Below are 20,723 nucleotides of genomic sequence, written 5' to 3'. Positions count from 1 at the left end.
GGTTAAATACACACTTTCACTTTAAGAATGAATAAGATCAATGTGATAGATCCAGTGAACAAATGATAAATTTAAATGCATGAATTATTCAGAGCAATAGGCCCAAAGCACTAAGGAAGAGAAAATATTTTCATGATTTCTCCTGCCACATTCATTTTCTCTCAGGTGCACATGCCCTCATTCATTCTACCATCTTTACATTCAACACAAATATTTATATCACAAAATTATGCTTTCATGATAATGAGCTTCAGCACTAGAGCTAGCCTGTTCCTAGATGGGAGGTATACTGCAGATCTCCTTGTGGAAACTACCAGGATCAGAAAAGATTTTCTGAATAATTTGCTGAATTTGGCAAATGTCCTGGTAATCACTATATCACTATATATATACACACACACACACACACACCCATATATATGTGTGAAAAAGGTAAGAAACGGAATGCAATGTATAACACAGAGTATTATCAGAAGCTTAAAGCAGTGAGACATATATGTTAGAAGGAAACTATTCATACTTCATTATGTCTGAATTAAAAGGAATCTGTAGAAAGAACTAAGCATGTTTGAATCAGTGAGATAAGAGAATCAGATCAGCCATCAACCACAAAGGGGAAATTAACATATATATGTATGTATATATACATATTAGAAAGCATGACAGACAATAATGTCATTGCTAGGCAGAATATAGTATATTTCAATACAGACAAAACAACAGCTATAAAGTAAAAAAAGAATATTATATCTGTTATATGTTAAGCAAATTATAGTGATCTCACTTAGAAAAATTTTTAAAAACCTCCAATAATATCTTTTAAATTTATTTTGGTATCAAAGTCCAAAGTTTGAGGAAAGTAAACCATTTATTTATTATCACAACAAGGATTTATTGTTTACTCAATTTTCTGGGAACTATGCTAAGACATAAGGATATAAAAACACACTAACAACCTTGCCTTAAAGGATTGTACTGTTTAGGTGGAGGAGACGAACACATAATTCAGTTATTATAAAAACAATACAATTAGGTATTTTAAAGCATTAAGAAGGCTAACTAGTGCTTTAAAAGTGAATTAGTTAGGCAGAGGGATGATGAAGAGTGTTTGAAGCACAGTAGATAGTATGTAAAAGAAACAAGAAAAAAAGTTGAAAAAAATGAAAAGGTAGAAATGGAAACAGGAAAGATAAATTTTTGACAGTAGATAGACTGTCTAGGAAGGAGGCTTTTGAGGGATGCATGACTGATAAAGGGCATACACTAGTATTACTCTGTGTGTGGCACTTGGTGATGGGTTTTGAGTGCTTGTTAATGATGGAGATCCCTGATGGGCCTCAAATGTGAATTCTGAAAGTTCTATGAGGTCAACTGCAACAACTGTTCTATGTTATCTTCATATCTTCAGCATCTAGCACAGGGTCTGATATGTGGTAGGAGTTCAATAACTGTTGTATGAATGGCTGGATAGTTAGACGGATGATAATCTCAGAATGCTTGAGACATTTGATAAGAGACTCCTTTTTTGGCCAGAAGGACGCAGTGTTGCAGAAATCTAAACATTTTAGAATCAAAGTGGGTCATAGTTAGCTGCGTCCTTGAACAATTTATTCATCACTGCTAAGCTTCAGTGTCCTCATCTGAAAAATAGGGAGTAGATGGAATTATTCATGTAAAATGGTTAGCTTGGGGCATGGCAAAACAAAGTGCCAACTGCTCAAAGCGGTATTAATAGTTACTATTGTTCTATAAGTAATAAAGCTATTTAGTTATGAAAGGGCCATGTTTTGGGTGGTTTGAATTTTGAAAGTTAAAGTTGGTTTCAATTTGATATGTTTGAAGGTTAAAAGCACTGAAAGTTTGATGACCGTGGGAAATATAATTTTTCCAAAAATTGAAGCACAAATCAGAAGGAAAAAGCCTGTGGTCAGGGGAAACAAACAACCTATTGTAATCATCCAGTATGAGTTAGATTGTCTGGGTTCAAAGCCCAGCTCCATCATTGACTAGGTGTGTAACTTTGAACAAATTACTTAACTTTTCTAGGCCTCAGTGAGATTTTAGTAGTTTCTTATGGTGTGTTATTAGGATTGATGAGATAATTAATATAAATTGCTTGGCAGAGGACCTGGCATACTGTAACTGTTAGGTTACAATCAATGTTAACCGTATTTGCTGTTATTGGTATGTTTGTAAGATGATGTGAGGCTCAGTTCATATTTATGGTAAGGAGAATAGGTATAGAAAAGAGAACTGTCAGAGGAAAAGTGTCAGAATGTTTGGTGGTTAACTCCATATGAGATATTTGCCTTTACACGGTCTCAGATACATAGAACATGCTTGTCTAACACTTGTTGCTCTGTGTAGAAGGTATACTATGCTTTGGACCTTCTAGTTCCTCACACTCTTGGACTAATTAAGGGGGATCATGCAAGACAATTGCAGTTGTGTTAGTTCTTTTTCACGTTGCTGATAAAGACATACCTGAGACTGGGTAATTTATAAAGAAAAAAAGGTTTAATGAACTCAAGTTCCATGTTACTGGGGAGGTCACACAATCATGGTCAAAGGTGAAAGGCACTTCTTACATGATGGCAGCAAGAGAGAATGAGGAACAAGTGAAAAGGGTTTCCCTTTATAAAATGATCAGATCTCAAACTTACTATCAGGAAAACAGTATGAGGGGAAACCGCTCCCATTATTCAATTATCTCCACCTGTTCCTGCCCTTGACACCTGGGGATTATTACAATTCAATGTGAGATTTGGGTGGGGACAGGGAGCCAAACCATATCAGTAGTAATATTATTTAATGTTTCAGATAAGGAAAAAGGGCACCTCTAAATGTACTCCAGATCTGAATAATATAAAGCCAACAAACAACTAGGTTCAGAATGAAATAGTAGAAAAGCACTAAACTTGCAGTGTGGAGAATAATGCTCAGAGTTCACTCACTCCCTGTGGCTTGTGAGTTTTGTGAACTTAGACCTACAACTTACCATTATTCAGTATCCTCAGTTGTAAGATGGGAGTGTGACCCCCTCCCTAGGTATTTAGAGAGCAAGATGGTATAATGAACGTGAAAGTAGTGCCTGAAAGTTGCTAGGACGTCAATAAATGTAAGACTAATCTTAATACATGGAGTCATTAACCTACTCAGAATGAGTGCTATAATAACAAAAAAGGCCAAGTCTTCTGTGGCCTATAACATCTTGACTAATTTCTCCCCCCTGCTTTAAAAACTTGATTCTTTTACTGCACTTACAGATTTATATTTTCTCTTATTTCCAAAGCACATTTCTCCATTGAAGAAACACATTTCTCCATTGAAGAAAGTTTGATGATTGAAATACACGGGTGGAAGCCAAAAACCAAAATTCATTCATAATTTCACTGCCTAGAGATATCTAATGTTAAAATTCTAATAGATGCATATATTTTTAATAATTAGCATCATGTTAAATATACAGATTTTATGTTTTATCTTTGTCAATGTTAATAATATACACAAAATTGTTTCTGAATGCCTACATGTTAATAATGTGCAATAAAGAATCTTCAGGTATCACTTATTTTCTGTATCAAAACTATGCAATATATGAAGAAAATTTTATTTTCTAGAGAAAGGTTTATTGTTTTCTATTTGTTTTATTTCCATTTACCACATAAATAATATGCTTAGAGTATTAGCAGCATTTAAGCAGCAATCAGGGGAGAAAACATTTATCCCTATTTCAGCCAAAATGCAACAATAAACTCTGTCATCTAGAATCTAAGCCCGAAAACCTACTCTGAGATCTTTGAAGTACTCACTTGGGTTGAAGCCATTTCGAGAAACTAAGCAAAATAAATGGTTTGAAGCAAACAAAAATATAAACTCCAAACCTTCCCCAGCTTTTCATAATCATCATATTCATTTTCATTTTCTTTTTACTAAATTTGCCTCCCTGGAGGTTACATTAACCAAACCTGTCTCCTTCATTTTTTTTTTTTTTTTTTTAAATCTTCTGAGTGCCTTCTCAGCCTAGAGCTAAGTTTTCCCCAAAACTTAAATATTTGATAAGCATCAATTTTACTACTGAAAATCACTCTGACAGGTTTGGTGATAATATGGATCTGTTTACTTTTTTTAAATTAAATATTTGCTTATAAGGTAGAATACCAGAATAGTTGAATTTCTTGGTCTTCTTATTAAATAACCTTTTTCTGTGTGTAAACAAACTCTCCACCTATTGGTAAAAATACCATATCATATGATCTCTGATCCCATTTAGGGGAAGGAGGCCAATGAAGATTCCTTCACAGTGTCATTAACCACATGAAGACAGAATTACTCCAGAGCCCCCAATTTTTTGGTAACAATATGACCTATTTCTATGAACTAAAAATAAATATCATTTGAGCTCCCACTGTGTCTTAGGCACTGGTGGTGTAACAGTGAACAGGTCAAAGCCCGTGTCCACATGGAGCTTATCTTTTAGAAAGACTGAGCAATATGCAAATTAATAAGAAAATCTTAGATCATGTTATAAAATCTTAGATCATGTTATCAAATCTTAGGCATAGTTATTATTTTGCAAAAAAAAAAAAAAAAGTAGATTACCCTGCTTCATCTTGTTAACAAAATAAATTTCTTAATCTCAAAGTAGCACATTTAGCAGGGTTTTGTGTAGTTGTTCTGAAGATCCACTGTACTCTGTATAAACATTGCTGTATAAGAATTAAAGTGTAAGATTTTGGGAGCTGTTAGCTAAACTTAAATTGACTCTAGGAATAAGTTATCATATTAACGTAGGTTCAGTGTGATATATCTGATATATTTTGAAATATACTTTATACACTATTGTAATAAAATACATATGATACGTATTATGGATTAGCATGTTTCAAATAATGAATTTAAGATACTTCATAACAGCAATATATGTTGACCAGTCAATGGGGTCATATTTCCCCATTCTTTTCATTTTGAAATTTATATTTTGAATTCTGTCTGCTTGTAGATCTTGAATATTTCTCCAAATATTTTTATTACTCTTCCAGGAATTTGCTGCACTGACAAAAGAATTAAATGCCTGCAGGGAACAACTTCTAGAAAAGGAAGAAGAAATCTCTGAACTCAAAGCTGAAAGAAACAACACAAGAGTAAGTGTAAAGCAGCCTTCTTGGAATTAATTCCATTTGTAGTTCAGTGCATTACATCTAACACATATATACGAAGAAAATACAAGCATTTAAAACTTTAGAAATACTTTAAGCAGATAGTAACTCATAGTCAGTTACTTAAAGTAAAGGAGGATATACTATAAAACTCAAAACAGGAAACCTAAATTATAGTCACAGCTACTAAATCACTATGTTGCTTCACAAAATGTTCACATTCCTTCTGGCCTTTACTTTATTTGACTTTAAAAAGAAGATCTGGATTTCAATAATGGGTTTCAAACTTTAAAAAGGTTGTTTTCAGGGTAGGGTAATCCCTCAGAGGCTGGAAATGGGCAAAAGAGGAGAGTTTTGGAGAAGAAGAGTTTAAATTATGGGCTGCTACAAAAGAGTGGCCTGGATTTGGTCCTCACCTCCAACCAGCAAAAGGTTTTTTTAAAAAAAGGAAAACTAAAGACCGGGCGTGGTGGCTCATGCCTGTAATCCTAGCACTTTGGGATGCCAAGGCAGGCAGATTACCTGAGGTCAGGAGTTTGAGACCACCCTGGCCAACATGGTGAAATCCAATTTCTATTATAAATACAAGAATCAGCCAGGCTTGGTGGTGCACATCTGCAGTCCCAGCTACTTGGGAGGACCTAGGAGGCAGAGGCTGCAGTGAACCGAGATTGCATCACTGCACTCCAGCCTGGGCAACAGAGTGAGATTCTCTCAAAAAAATAATAATACATAAATAAAAATAAAAAGGAAACAAAAAATAGTGTCAAGAAAAAAGAAAACACTCAAGAAAAAAAAATCTGCCCATTAAAAGTGGAGTGCCTTTATGTTTTAACAAATTTCCAAAGGGATGTCCAGTCACAATATTCTAATTTCATGAAACTCATGGAATTTGCCAGATTCTACTGTTGTAAAACCATGTATTTTCATCAAGCATATGATATGCCATGCAACATTAAAGTTCAGAATTTGATAAAACATGCTTTATTTTCTTTCAGAAAAAAAATTACTAAATTTTATAAAATATGTAAATTACCACATTACCCATACAGAAGTACAGTTTACTAAATGGAAGTAGGAAAAAAAAAAACACTTTTATGTAGATGTAAGTTCAATTTAAATACTAAGTTGGTGAAAAATAGTCTAAGTGTTATAGCTATAAGAGATTAATCCTGAAAAAATAGATATAGTTAACAGCCTATTCACTTTATGAGTCTTAGAGAGTAATATAAAATACAGTTCTACTAACTGGGAGCTTGTGCCTTTAATGAGAGATAGGGTTGCTTGCATAATGGTTACATGATCAAACTGAATTTATGTCCTTATTTATCAAGGTCTTATTTATGATAAAGAGAATTCACATACATGCATACATTGAATTGGTTTTCAGTGATACTTTGATGAACCAGTCTAATGGATTGCCTCAAACACCGCATGACAAGGGCAGTTTAGATCACATTATCAGGTATCAGATAATTTTTTTCTGTTGCCCTCTTCCTTTCTACATATTTCCTGCCCTTGATTTTTTAACTTACCACTGTGTTTTCATGCAAATTTGAAATTTATTTATACCGTGACATTTATTCCGCCCTATTACACTATGTTATATTTTAGTACTTTAGACTACATTCCTTGATTTAACACAGCACAGTCAAATGTAAAAGTAGGAGCAGAAAGCTGAGAATGCAGGGAAATACAAAGCTTTGGTTAGGTTTATAAGTAATGCTCACATTTAAAATGCACCAGACACTCTTTTATTAGCTGTGTACGTTCATCTAGCCTTTTTTCTTCAGTCCCTTACTCCTTTCTACACCCCTCTGGAGATGTTATACTTATCTCCATTTTACAGACCAGGTAAGTGAGCTCAGAAAAGGTCAGATAACTCGCCAGAAGTCACACAGTTGGTAAATAGCAAAGAAGGAATTTGAAAGATAAGGCAGTTTAAATCCAGAGCCTGGGCACTAACCATGAGATCATCAGCATTATTACTCAAAGACTTGTTATAGCTAGAGAGGACATTGCTTAACAGTCAGACCACCACAGTATGGAATATCTAATTCTGATGAATTTTAGAGAGCTAAGAGATTTGGTGACAGAGTCCATACGATTTTCATCATATTGAACCCCATGAGACCCAGAAATACCTGAGGCTATTGTGTTTGCAAAGGAGTCTTGGATAATAAAGGGAGGAAGGTGAGCCACATGTGGAGTACCTATTCAGTAGTCAAAATGAGAAAAATACAAAGTTCCTTTAAAATAACAATAACAGATATTGAAGCCATTGATTTTAACCATGCATAATGGTTACTTTGAAAATGTGAATAAGGCTGGAAAATACTTTTCTACCCTCCTTAAGGCAGTGATGTGGAGGATTTTTGTTGTTGACTACACCAAGGAAAACAGATTTATGAAAACTCCCTTATACAAAGTATTGATTATATAATAACTCCTTAAGTTACATAACCACCTCTCACCCTCCTCCATCCCCCAGAAGAAGTATATCCAGGGCTGAAAATCAAATACATCTCTCTTCCCACCAAATGCCTTATCAAATGTTGCTAAATAAAACTGCTTTTATAGATTTTATGGTTGTTTATCTTTCTAGATGTTGTGCTTTTCTTCTTACTGTCTGTGTGCTGGTCACAGAGACAAAGCAACAAGCTAGCGTTTCCTTCTCACATGTAAAGAAACTTTAATTGATGTCAGATTGTGAGCAAATTTAAAGTATAACTGATAGCTGGGCATGGTGGCACATGCCTGTAACCTCAGCTACTCGGGATGCTGAAATAGGATAATCGCTTGAATCTGGGAGGCGGAGGTTGCAGTGAACAGAGATCATATCACTGCACTCCAGCCTGGGCGACAGAGGGAGACTCTGTCTCAAAAAATAAATACATAAATAAATATATAAAATAAAATAAAATATAAAGTGTAATTGAGCATTCCAGTTTCCAAGGTTCTGATCAACTTGTGGCTCACTTTACATCAAGTAGTTAGCATATGTTCGTGAACTGAGCCAAATAACATAAAAAGCTAGTCCATGAAACCATGTGTGGATGAGGTCATTTGTATTAATTTTAAATATTATCAAAAACAATAGATCAGAAAAAATCCTTCTGTGTAATTATATTTGAATGAATTATACCATCTCCCAAAATAGAAAATAGAAGTTCCAGTGGGAGTTGAATGAAGATAGAGAGTAAAAATGATAATACAATAGCTAACATTAAAATCTAAATGTTTTATAAACATTTTACATGTTTAACTCACTATATTCTCACAGCAGCCTCATTATCCCCATTTAATTCAAGAGAAACCGAAGGCAGTAAGTAACTTGTCCCAGGCCTATAAATGGCTTATAAATAAAACACCCAGAGAATCCACTACTTCCTTCTCAGTTTACCCACAGACTATGTATTTGAGAAATCATATTCCTATGTCACCCACAATTCACATGTGAGGCAAAGGTATTATGTTTAAAGAACAGAGTTTGTTCAGATTTCTTTTTTTTCTTTTTTTTAATTCTTTTGAGATGAGATCTTACTCTGTTACTAAGTCTGGAGTGCAGTGGCACGATCATGGTTCACTGCAGCCTACAGCTCGCTGGACTCAGGTGATCTTCCCACCTCAGCCTCCCAAGTAGCTGGGACTACAGCCACATGCCACCCAGCTAATTTTTGTATTTTTTGTAGAGATGGGGTTTTGCCATGTTGCCTGGGCTTGTCTAAAACTCCTGGACTCAAGCAATCCGCCCATCTTCACCTCCCAAAGTGCTGGGATTACAGGCATGAGCCACTGCTCCTGGCCTATTTAAATTCTTGTAATTCAATCCTATTTTATTGTGTGTTAGTCATGTGAAAAGTCAATGTGCTATGTTTTTCTTCTGAGGTCAAAGCTGAAATGCATGGCCTGGCCACATGTTATGTTTTCTCTGCAGAAATACCTTGTTGACATTGCAGAAATGTGACTGAATGAAAGAAAATCAGTCATCATTGCAGTTGCTCTTAAACCCAACTGCCTCAAGTTATTAAATTAAGAATATCCTAGTACAATCATTGTAACATTATACAAAACATTATAACATTATACAAAAATAGAAATTTCAAAAAATTATAGTGGATATTTATAGAAACATACAAACAAGCTTTTGTTCAATATTTTTACACTGATAAAAATGTAGAAAAAATATTGAAACAAAATTTGTTATTCCTAAAACTCCTCTGACCATCTTTGGCAAGTATATATTTACAGAAAGTTAAATTTATAGAAAATAATTTATCCCTGATGTTATTGCAACTCAAAATGATCAATAAGCCATGTTTGGACAAAGTTTTCTGAACTAATGAAGAGGTAAAGAAAAACTGGGAATTTTTATGTAGTTACTGCCTGTGAATGTCAACGTGAAGAACATTTTTATTGTCGGAGTTGTTTCAACTATTTTTATAGCTGACCATCTCAAAGGATGTTTTAAATTGTTCATAATGTTTTAGAATGTAACTATTGTGTGACTTTAAAAACGTTATGGTTTTGAGAAACAGTATTCATATCAAGTTATGATTTCGAGAAACAGTATTAATATCTAGTTATAAATAATAAAGCTGTAACTTAATCTCATGGATCATAAACTTAAAAAGAAAACTTAATTGCATTTGAAACATTTCTTACCATGCCCTCACTTTTGTTTTGTGACAAAACAAAATTAACAGATATTGAGATACAATTAGACACATATCACTACTAAAGAACAATTTTTTATTATTGGCAAATATCTGTCTATACAAGTTAATAATATCATCCAAACATATTTCATCAGTGGGTAGAAAATACAGTCCAATTCAGAAAAGGAAGAACTTCTCAGTTGAAAGCAGATAAATATTCTACATGTGTGTACATGCATGTGTATGTATAGTTATTTATGAAAGTTCTATGATAGGATATGATAAATACAAGAGTAAATAGGACAGGACATATGCCCTCCCAACAGCTATTTCAATTTCATAATCAAACATGTGCATAAGAAACATATGGGATTTAAACAATGTTTGAGGGTAAAAGATATGGAGTGGATTGAGTATGAAGGCAACCAGTTTAAAGGTTTTTGTTTTCAGATGTTAATGTCATGCTATATGACCATATTACAGCAGCCAAATTAGTCTATGGGGAAGAATGTGTTTCTGTTTCAGTGCCATTTGTAATTGGGAATATCTGTTCACAAGGTTGTGTTGAATTAAGATCTAATAGGAAGTTATATAATTTTAGAAATCCTTACAGAATCATAGTAAAATAAAAGATTGTGATTACCTAGGCCATCTTGCTTTTTAAAACAAAACTTAGTCCAAAAAATTCCCAATGATGCATGATGTGTGGGTTTGTGTGTATGTGTGTGTGTGTCTGCGTATGTATGAATATATGATACATATGTGTGTATACATATATAGGCTATGGTCATTTAAAGAAAATTCCAATGTAGGATTCATGGTCATTCACATAGTCCCTGCAATCCTTTGAGTATACCAGAGAGAGTTCCATTTGCACTTTCTGTGAGAATTATTAAATATTAGGCTAAAGTTGTAGCTCCCAGTAAAGGAGTGTAATTAGTAGATTGTTAATGATATCTTAGATAAGTTTCACTTTTTGTACTCTTAATTTATGTACCTTTATTTTTAACCTTAAATTAGGCCATAGCTAAATGCCAGATGAGAACATTTTTGTCCATACTCTTCAACCTGAATAATGTAAGTTTATCGTTAACCCAATTCAACAAGTATTAAGCACATATTATGTAGAATATTTTCCTTGGTATTGAGGATAAGTGAAATTGTTCATCCCTTAAGAAGTCTGTTTATATTAATAAAAACATATTTGGTTTTTATTATCATGTAGATGAGAGTTCCTAATTGCACAAAACAGAGTATATAGCTTGGCTGTTTAAATCAAGACATTAATTAAGGCATATAAAAAATCTCTAAACTGAGCTTTCAGGCGGTCTCTAGGACCACATTTCTTAGCTTTGTAAATTTTTCTAACACGCCCAGTCCCAGAAACATGCAGCCTCTGCAACTACCCTTTCCCAGCGCGTTTCCTCTCTGCCCCCTCAGGCTCATTCCCACCATGGTGGGACCTGATTGACTGATCTTAAGTCACATGTCTGCCACCTAGTGGTAAACGTTCCCAAGAAATGTTTCTTGGATTCTATACTGGGAAGATGGGATTCAGATTGTGAGGAACTATCAAACAGTCAGGGGGAGGGGTAGAAAATGGGGAAAATTAATGGGTAAAATATGGTAACAGGGTAAAGAAAATAGAAAAGAGAATAATGTATTAACTAATATACATTATATATATACACACACACACAAATATGCGTGTGTGTGTATATATATGTATATAGTGTGTGAGTGTGTGTGTCTGTGTCTGTGTGTCAACAGAAAAGTATTGATCCTCTTTTCTCCACTGGTCACAGGTCCTAGTTCGCAATTATAAATTCCAGTTATAACCCTTGATTTCTGGACTTACGAATATGGACCCATAGTTATTCCAAGAAAGACTCTACCTTACTTTTATCAGTAGTTCTGAGGATATACTAATTCCAGGATAGCATTCCTACTTAGCAATGTATTATGTCCAAACTTGAATTAAAACAGTCTTGGCTCATTTAACCATTCTATAAGACAGTTACTTCTAAATGATGTAATAGTGTGATAAAATCAGGGGTCCCTGGGGGCATCCATCAATTGCATTACTCTTTTAATTGTAAAATCAGGGTTTTTTTTTTTTTTTTTGTCTGAAGTAATGTTGTGTATGATAACATGACTGTAAGCAAAAACTCAGTAAGATGGTGTTTCTGGGAATGGGCGTGGTGGCTCACGCCTGTAATCCAAGCACTTTGGGAGGCCTAGGCGGGCGGATCATACGGTCAGAAAATCGAGACCATCCTGGCTAACATGGTGAAACCCCGTCTCTACTAAAAATATCAAAAAAAGCCGGGCACGGTGGCTCAAGCCTGTAATCCCAGCACTTTGGGAGGCCGAGACGGGCGGATCACAAGGTCAGAAGATCAAGACCATCCTGGCTAACACGGTGAAACCCCGTCTCTACTAAAAAGTACAAAAAACTAGCCGGGCGAGGTGGCAGGCGCCTGTAGTCCCAGCTACTCCGGAGGCTGAGGCAGGAGAATGGCGTAAACCCGGGAGGCGGAGCTTGCAGTGAGCTGAGATCCAGCCACTGCACTCCAGCCTGGGCGACAGAGCCAGACTCCATCTCAAAAAAAAAAAAAAAAAAAATTTAGCCGGGTGTGGTGGCAGGTGCCTGTAGTCCCAGCTACTCAGGAGGCTGAGGCAGGAGAATGGCGTGAACCCGGGGAGGCAGAGATTGCAGTGAGCTGAGATCAGTCACTGCACTCTAGCCTGGGCGACAGAACGAGACTCTATCAAAAAAAAAAAAAAAAAAAAAAAGATGGTGTTTCTGGTAGAAATACAGCCATCAGAGAAGGCAAATCCATATCCAAAAAAAGGGGTTTATTACAGTGAAGAAAAACTACTTTCTGTTTAATAGAAAGGATTTGATGTAATATGCTTGCTTCATGGCGAATAACTGGTCTCCAGCTGTATTTTATCATGGCAGGGCTCAAGTTAGATGGCTGCACCTTACTGCTGGGCCTCCGCCATGGTGGTAACTCCATCAGTCTTAATCATGGGAAGCCCATTTTGTCAGGTTTATGACCCTGAAACCATGGTCACTTCTTTATGCACACTGAGAAAAATGACAAATGAAATAGGCTGATATCTACAAGGTAAATCAGTTTGTCCACCAGGTTACTGAAAGACTCTTACAGAGTGAGGACCAGAAAATTAGTCCTAGCTCAGAGGTGATATTCAAGAAATTTTGATATTTTGTTTTCCTCAATACTATGACTCTAATAGTTACAGATCCTTTGGGAGAAGGTTTTCTGATTATCTATCATGATATGACAAACTATCCAAAAACTTAATGACACCAAACAGCATTTTAATATGCTCATAGACTCTCCTGGGCCAAGGATTCAGAAAAAGAACAGTGGGGATGGCCCTTCTCTGATCTATAATATTTGGGGTCTCAGCCAAGATGACTGGTGACAATGATGTGTTGATAAATCATTTCTTTTGTTAGCAAAATAAAAGCACTGATCTCTGGTGTTTGCCAATTTCCCTGGTGTAAATATTTCCACCATGGTTGATTTCAAGCTATGTTGATGTTACTCAATGCCAAGTTGGGAAAAAATTCACAGTGCTGAACCATTATGTAGTATTTCTACCTTTTAGGTAAAATAGATGTAAATAATCTAAGGAGCATAGATAATAGTGAAATGTAATAAAAATAATTAGGAATTAATATACTTGAAATGTATACTATCTCTTAAAAATATTTTTATTTAATTATAAGCTTATGCAATTTAGGCATAATGATTGCGCTTAACTACCAGCTCACAAAACTCCTGAAAATTAAAATTAACAATCAGCTCCCAAAACCAGAAGACATCTGTTCTAGCAAACCATTTGCAGGGGATGACTCAAATATTTGGGGTTAGGAAGATTTGCTTGTGAAGCGGATTCTTCATGCACATGTCTGGTGCCTGAGCTGGAATAGCTGAAGGACAGGCAGACTCAGTTGGAACTGCACACAAGAAAACCTACACATGGCCTGTCCATCATAACAGTCTTGGAATACTTAGACTTCTTAGATGATAACTCAGGGACCTCAGAGCCAACGTTCTGGTCTACCAGTTGGAAGCTGCCTGGCCTTTTAGGACCTAAGCCCAGAAATCACAAAATGTGACTTCTGCCATACTTTGTTGGTCAAAACAGTCACCAGTCCACCCAAATTTAATGGGAGGGGACATAGACCCCCATGTCTCAATAGCAGGACAGTAAAAAAAATTGATGACTATACAAACTCACCTGAATTTTTTACAAATATCTAACTGTAGGCTGGGAGTGGTGGCTCACACCTGTAATCCCAGCACTTTGGGAGGCTGAGGCAGGCAGATCATGAGGTCAGGAGACTGAGACCATCTGGCTAACATGGTGAAACCCCGTCTCTACTAAAAACACAAAAAATTAGCCAGGCAAGGTGGTGGGGTCCTGTGGTCCCAGCTACTCAGGAGGCTGAGGCGGGAGAATTGTGTGAACCTGGGAGGCAGAGCTTGCAGTGAGCCGAGATCTCACCATTGCACTCCAGCCTGGGTGACAGAGCGAGACTCCATCTCAAAAAAAAAAAAAAAATTCTAACTGTAAACTGACTCAGGTATAGGATTTGGAGAAGGCCAAGACAGTTTACCAGGTGACTCAAGTAAAAAATTATTCCCCCAGGTCTAGGGATTTTATTATTAATATTACTTTATTAATACAACCTAATTCTTGATGTCTTATTAACAACTCTATAATCAATTAGCTATCACAAAGATCCCAATGGATCAAACCATTCTGCCTATTATAGTAACCACACATAACTTAGGTAAGTTAATTGCTTAGGTAGTTAATTGCTATTACTTAGCCTCTGCCACTGCAGAATTCTGTCATCCCCAGAGAAATCAAAGGGTTCCTTTTAGGACTAGCATCTCTCCATTTTTATTCTTTATCTGTAAAGAACTGCTGTTCTGGCAGTTTTGTAGGTCATGTGTTGCCTTTTTTCCAATCTATTTCCCAATGCCTTAGTGAAGATAGTGTCACTTTGGTCATCTCAAGGGAAATAGCTGGGGGTGAGCTGAATTTGCCATTTTTAACTCTATAAATCATCAGTTTCCTTCTACCTTCTACCCAATGAATTTTTGGCTTTTACTCACTTGTTTTCAGCCACCACTGAGTTTATGTTTTAGTTAACCAATGAAACAAACAATTAAAACCACTTTTTGGTGTTTGACATCAAAGTTTAATTTGGATTATCTGAAAAAACATCGTCATATTGATTAATTTAACCAGATCAAAAAATGTTGTCCCCCTCTTTCTGTTTCAGTAATATTAGCATCTACATATATTTCCAGATTTCTGAAACTACAAATTAGCAAAAGCATACAGGTCTATTGATTTGAAATCCTTCTCTTTTTAGGTTAGACCTTGTTATTTACCTCTTCATATTTTAGAAGTCTGGAGGCAGAAAGAGGTGTTTGTGGTGGAACATGATGAGCAGAGGCTTCTTCTTATAAGATAACTGCTTTAAGTGAAGTCATTACGTGACCATTAAGACAGATAGAACTGGATTCATCACAGAATCAGGAAGACTCATTGCGATTGAGAGTATCAGGGTAACTCAGACACATCTGAATCTTTCCAAATGTCCATTTTATAGTTCTTGGGGTGCCTGCTTTTTTTCTTAGAGTGATGGCAAGATTTCTACATAAGATTCCTGGCAAGGCTGTGAAATTATCATGTATTGTAATTCAGTGACCTCCCTTAGATTAGATTTTTTATTTTCTTTCTGTTATGTTTTGGGATCTTAATAAGAGGCTATCATGAGCAGCCATAGCACCTCTTGCGTTCTCTAACTGAGCCTTGACCTAGAATTTAAAACCTTAAGCTTGTCATTTTCTTTCTTTAAACCCTTCAGTGCAGTTCAAAACATTCTGCTCACTTCATTGTCCTTATATTCCTCATGCCTTTCAAATGGTCTATTGTAGCTATGACTCAATCCATCAAAGTCTTACTTACACAGGCACCCCATTTTCAGAGAACTCAGGTGATTATTTATATAACTATCTCACCTCCATGTACCATAGAAGACAATCTTCCTTCTTTTGATGCTAATCTAACTATTAGTTCTGTCAAACCTCTTCAGGTCAAACATCCCAGATATCCATTTCTCTGAAGAATTTTGCCAATAAAGATACATACTATTGCTTTAATCAGTACTTATTCATTCATTCAGTAAGTATACATGAGCATCTACCATATGCCAATCTTCTAGGCACTAAAGATACAGCATGAACAAAATAGATTAAAAAATGTATTTCCGCCGGGCGCGGTGGCTCACGCCTGTAATCCCAGCACTTTGGGAGGCCGAGGCGGGCGGATCACAAGGTCAGGAGATCGAGACCATGGTGAAACCCCGTCTCTACTAAAAAATAGAAAAAAATTAGCCGGGCGCAGTGGCGGGCGCCTGTAGTCCCAGCTACTCCGGAGGCTGAGGAAGGAGAATGGCGTGAACCCGGGAGGCGGAGCTTGCAGTGAGCCGAGATTGCGCCACTGCACTCCAGCCTGGGCGACAGAGCGAGACTCCGTCTCAAAAAAAAAAAAAAAAAAAAAAAAATGTATTTCCTTATTGACCTTACATTAAGTTTTGAAAGACAGATAGTAAGCAAGAAAAATACATAAATAAATATGACATTAGATAGGGACAAACGCTAAGAAGAACAAACAAAGCTAGGAAGGAGATATCCAATGTTGTAGGTAACCAGGGAAAGTCTCATTGAAAAGTGGCATTTGAGTTAAAACATGAAAGAGATGGTGAAGTGAGATAGTCATATAGATATCTGAAAGAGAATGTTTTAGTTAGAGAAAATAAGAAGTACAAAGCCCCTGTTGTGGGGACATGGATGTTTAACATGTTAAAAGCAAAATTAACAAAACTAAACAAACAAAAAACTACAAGGCAGCCAACATAGCTATACCGGAATGAGCAAGAAGAAAAATAGGAGATGAGTTCAGAAAATTGAGATCTCTTTGGGACGTATAATGAGTTTGGCTTTCACTTGAGCCCAATAAGAAGACATTAAAAATTTGAGCAGAAGTATAAATGACCTAACTCACATTTTAGCTTAAATAGTGTTTTGAGAATAGCCTGAATATGAAAGGCTGAAAGCAGGAGAACCAGTTAAAGAGCCATTATAATTCAGGGGGAGATTGTAGGTCTTGGACACAAATGTTAGCAGTGGATGTAGTGGCAAGTGATCAGATTCTAGAAATTGAGGGAGCATGAAAGAGAGTGCTTACAAATACTGAATTGTTAACTTTAAGCTGGGTAAAGAGACAATGAGGGCATGAGGGTAGGGAGAAGCAGTTAAAAGTTCCATTTGCCAAATGCAAAGAGTGTGATTAAAAGATTTAAGTTGTCTCTGAAAACGGATGTCCTTTATAGCATCATTACTGTGTTTCTTTTCCTAGAGAGTGGGTATTTTATATTTCTAAATCTTACACTGTACTGTGCAAAATTAGATGCTGATATGTTTAATGAATTACTGTATTAAACAAGATGCCTCTAATTTACAATTAGAAAAAAGCAGTTTTCATTGTATTATAAAGGTTTCATTATTTATGTCATCAGATTGAAGGATAGATGTACATAATAATGTTAATTAGCCTAAGCTCTTGGGAAATAATGCCAATTAACCATGACCACAAGCTTAGCTTTCATATAGGCCAAACCTGTATGGAAACATATAAAACTATATGACGTATGTAAATTTAACTCATTTATTAATATTTTAATCCGCTCAGCAAATATTAATTGCATACCTATAGATGTTGTGAATTGAGCTAACACCCAAATTCAGAGAGAATCAAGAGGATTAAGGCAGACACTGTGCCAACTCTCTTGGAGCTTTTATTGCAATGGGAAAATAGAATGAAATTTAGTAGAACGATTTCTTTAAATTGCACATCATGAAATAGTCTGGAAAAAAAAATTAGTAAGGGATTGAAATAGAGACTTGTGGAGGTGGGGAAAAGGAGAAACTACCTTAGGCAGTAGTGAGCAAATGCCTTGTTGTGAGATGATGTTTAAGCTGAGACAAACAATGGGAAAGAGCTGGTTAAATGAGGAACAAAGAAGGAGTACTTTAGGCAGAGGGTACAGCATAAGCAAAGGCTTGACATACTGAGGAGCTAAAAGTAGGCCAGGAAAGCTGGAACATAGTTTGCCAGGGAAAGATTGACATCAGATGACACTGGAAAAGTAGGCATTATTAAGTTCATGTAAATCTCCACAACCTGTGTAAAGCAGTTTGGATTTATGCATGGATACATGTATCTGTAGAATTCGAGAGAATAGAATACCATAATTTATCAATCAGAGATTGATAAATGTTAAAGGGCTCCTGGAAAATTTCAGGTCATTTTCATACTGAAAAACTACTAATATTATGTTGACCCCTAAATATGACTCTTATCTACTGATTTATATATGTTTAGTGTCTCAGATATTGGTGTTCTTTGTGCCCAATAATGGCAAAGTTTTCTAACATTTTGAGTCATAATTAGTGACAGCAAATGTAGAGAAATCAACCAAAAACTATGATACTAATACGTGACACTGAATCTAACAGTGGTATAGTGAAGACCAAAATTTTTCTTTACAATTAAACTTTTAGAAAATGTCTTGGAAAAAAGGAAAGTTGTTTTCTTTCCTTCTTTCCACCTTCAGTGTCTTATATCTGTTTTAAAATCTTTCGTTTGGGTAATTTCTGCTTTATTTTCTTTATTTTGCATAAGTAGACACCACTTGTTAGCTTATGCTTTTCACTATTCTTCCGAAGAGCTTTCTTGTAATGCTTACCAGTTGTGTGTGGTTATTTACTAGTAAAATTACAATAACTGATAATAATCAAGCAGTTTCTGATTTTCTTCTCATGTATCTTTGGTTTTAGCAGTAGAACTTCCTTTTGAAATGAAAACAAATATGGAACCCCAATTCACAAAACATTTCAAAGCAGATCTTCTCTGGCAAGAGCTAAGAGTGTAGAACCTGAAACATCCTGGAAACTCTTCAGGAACTTTCCCTCCACCTCTGTCATGGCCCCAGAGGCTACCCTGGGAAATCATAGATTCTAACATAGACAATTCAAAACTATTTCCTTAACTTCCTTTCCCGAACTGACAATTGAGAATCTCAGTTACTATGTTCTAATTGGTTGAAAATATTTTTCTATAATCTAATCTAAAGAATAATTGTGAATAAAACCATGGGATTATTTAAGCTAAATTAACATTATAATGATTATGCTCATTTTATTCAACTCAAATAATTTTAATGGCCATATGTAAATGAAATAAATTTTGACTTTCACTGTCATCCTCTAAAAAGGTCCTGATACATCAAGCAATGTTCTTTCATCACTAACATACATATTTTGTCAAGTGTTCTATTTCTGCTGAATCCATACTGAAAGTATTAAATTTGCTAAAAGGACTGCATAACATTTGCATTACATTTTTAAATTCAGTAACTTGTTATATGATACAATTTATCTTTATAAACCCTGTTTTAAACAGGTCTGTGCTTCTTTGTTGCCACTTGCAGTGTAACCTGCAACTAACATTAGATACTATGTAAGCTTGCAGTGTTTTAAGGGGGAAGTCATTTGAAAGTGTTCCTGACTTGTATTCAGAAGATAATTGCATTTTCTGTTAAACCCAATAGCTATTACTGGAGCATTTGGAGTGCCTTGTGTCACGACATGAAAGGTCACTAAGAATGACGGTGGTAAAACGGCAAGCCCAGTCTCCCTCAGGAGTATCCAGTGAAGTTGAAGTTCTCAAGGCACTGAAATCTTTGTTTGAGCACCACAAGGCCTTGGATGAAAAGGTATAGTATGGACAAAAGATTTCAAGCTTAACTACACTTCTGTCATCATCATCAAGTTCTTTGTCTTCACCCATTGACTCACCTGACTTCTAAAGTCAGTCAGTTGAGGAACACATTTGAGTTATATGAAAAATCATTTTTTTTTAAGTGAAAATGGATTACCGTGTGGATGTTGGTAATATTCATAAACATCTTCTTTTTCTAAGCCGCTGAATCTATGACTTACCAGAATTAGACTTCTATTATGGTACATTATAACCCCACTTCAGATGGCATTCAAAATGTTGTATCATTTAATATTATTATTGAGTCTCTCTCTCTCTCTCTCTCTCTCTCTCTCTCTCTCTCTCTGTCTGTCTCTCTGTCTCTCTCTCTCTCTCTCTCTCAAACCCTGGTCTTTCTCTATAGATTCCAAAATAAGAGACCACTAACTGAAAATTATATCTATTTTGAAGTGCAAATTGGATGTACTTTAACTTTTAGACATTTATTTTAGAAGCATCTGATTTTCTAATGTCTCTAATATCTTAGTTTTAAATATTCATTTGAAGAGCCTCTGCAAGTAACATCATAAGGTATTAGTAGAAAAATTTGTGTTTAGATATTTTTAAAAGTAGCTGTAAGCTTCTCTTAGCTGTTACTCAAATAAGTTCTACTGACATATATAAACCAATAGGATGATAATATTCTTTGGAGATTAGGATGGCTTATGACATGATTTCAATTTTGTGAAATTTCAAAGACTGAACTCACAAAAATCAATAAAGCTTTAGGAGTTAGAGTGGAAATTGGGACACTTCATTGTAAAGTATCTGACAAGTTCTGAGCATTAAAATCCAAACTAGGGATTATTTCCGAGTTATATATAGTTTTTAAGCATGCAGACATTTTTGTTCTATTTAATATTTATATACATTTATATTTTTATCATTGGTATTTCAGATGTTCTGAGAACAGGGGATTATGTGGAATGTGTATGTAAGGATAATTATAATTCTGCCTTCTAGAGTA

At 35.5% G+C, this 20,723-nt stretch overlaps 1 protein-coding gene across 20 annotated transcripts in view; it reads left to right on the top strand.

Moving 5' to 3' along the window:
• Window positions 1–20,723, top strand: part of PPFIA2 (PTPRF interacting protein alpha 2) — a 508,377-nt gene that overhangs the window by 299,409 nt on the left and 188,245 nt on the right. For 19 of the 20 annotated variants that reach the window (XM_008004129.3, XM_008004144.3, XM_073020972.1 and 16 more), the window contains 2 exons: window positions 5,043–5,144; window positions 19,548–19,712. In XM_008004129.3, coding sequence (XP_008002320.1) covers window positions 5,043–5,144; window positions 19,548–19,712 — 267 coding nt within the window. Of the gene's footprint in view, window positions 1–4,279; window positions 4,355–5,042; window positions 5,145–19,547; window positions 19,713–20,723 lie in introns of those variants that run through there. The other variant, XM_073020977.1, reaches the window with a different exon arrangement.

Source organism: Chlorocebus sabaeus, chromosome 11, assembly GCF_047675955.1.
Source record: "Chlorocebus sabaeus isolate Y175 chromosome 11, mChlSab1.0.hap1, whole genome shotgun sequence".
NCBI classification, from domain to species: Eukaryota; Metazoa; Chordata; class Mammalia; order Primates; family Cercopithecidae; genus Chlorocebus; species Chlorocebus sabaeus.
The sequence above is the reverse complement of the archived record's forward strand: the minus strand, read 5'-3'. Positions and strand labels throughout refer to the sequence as shown.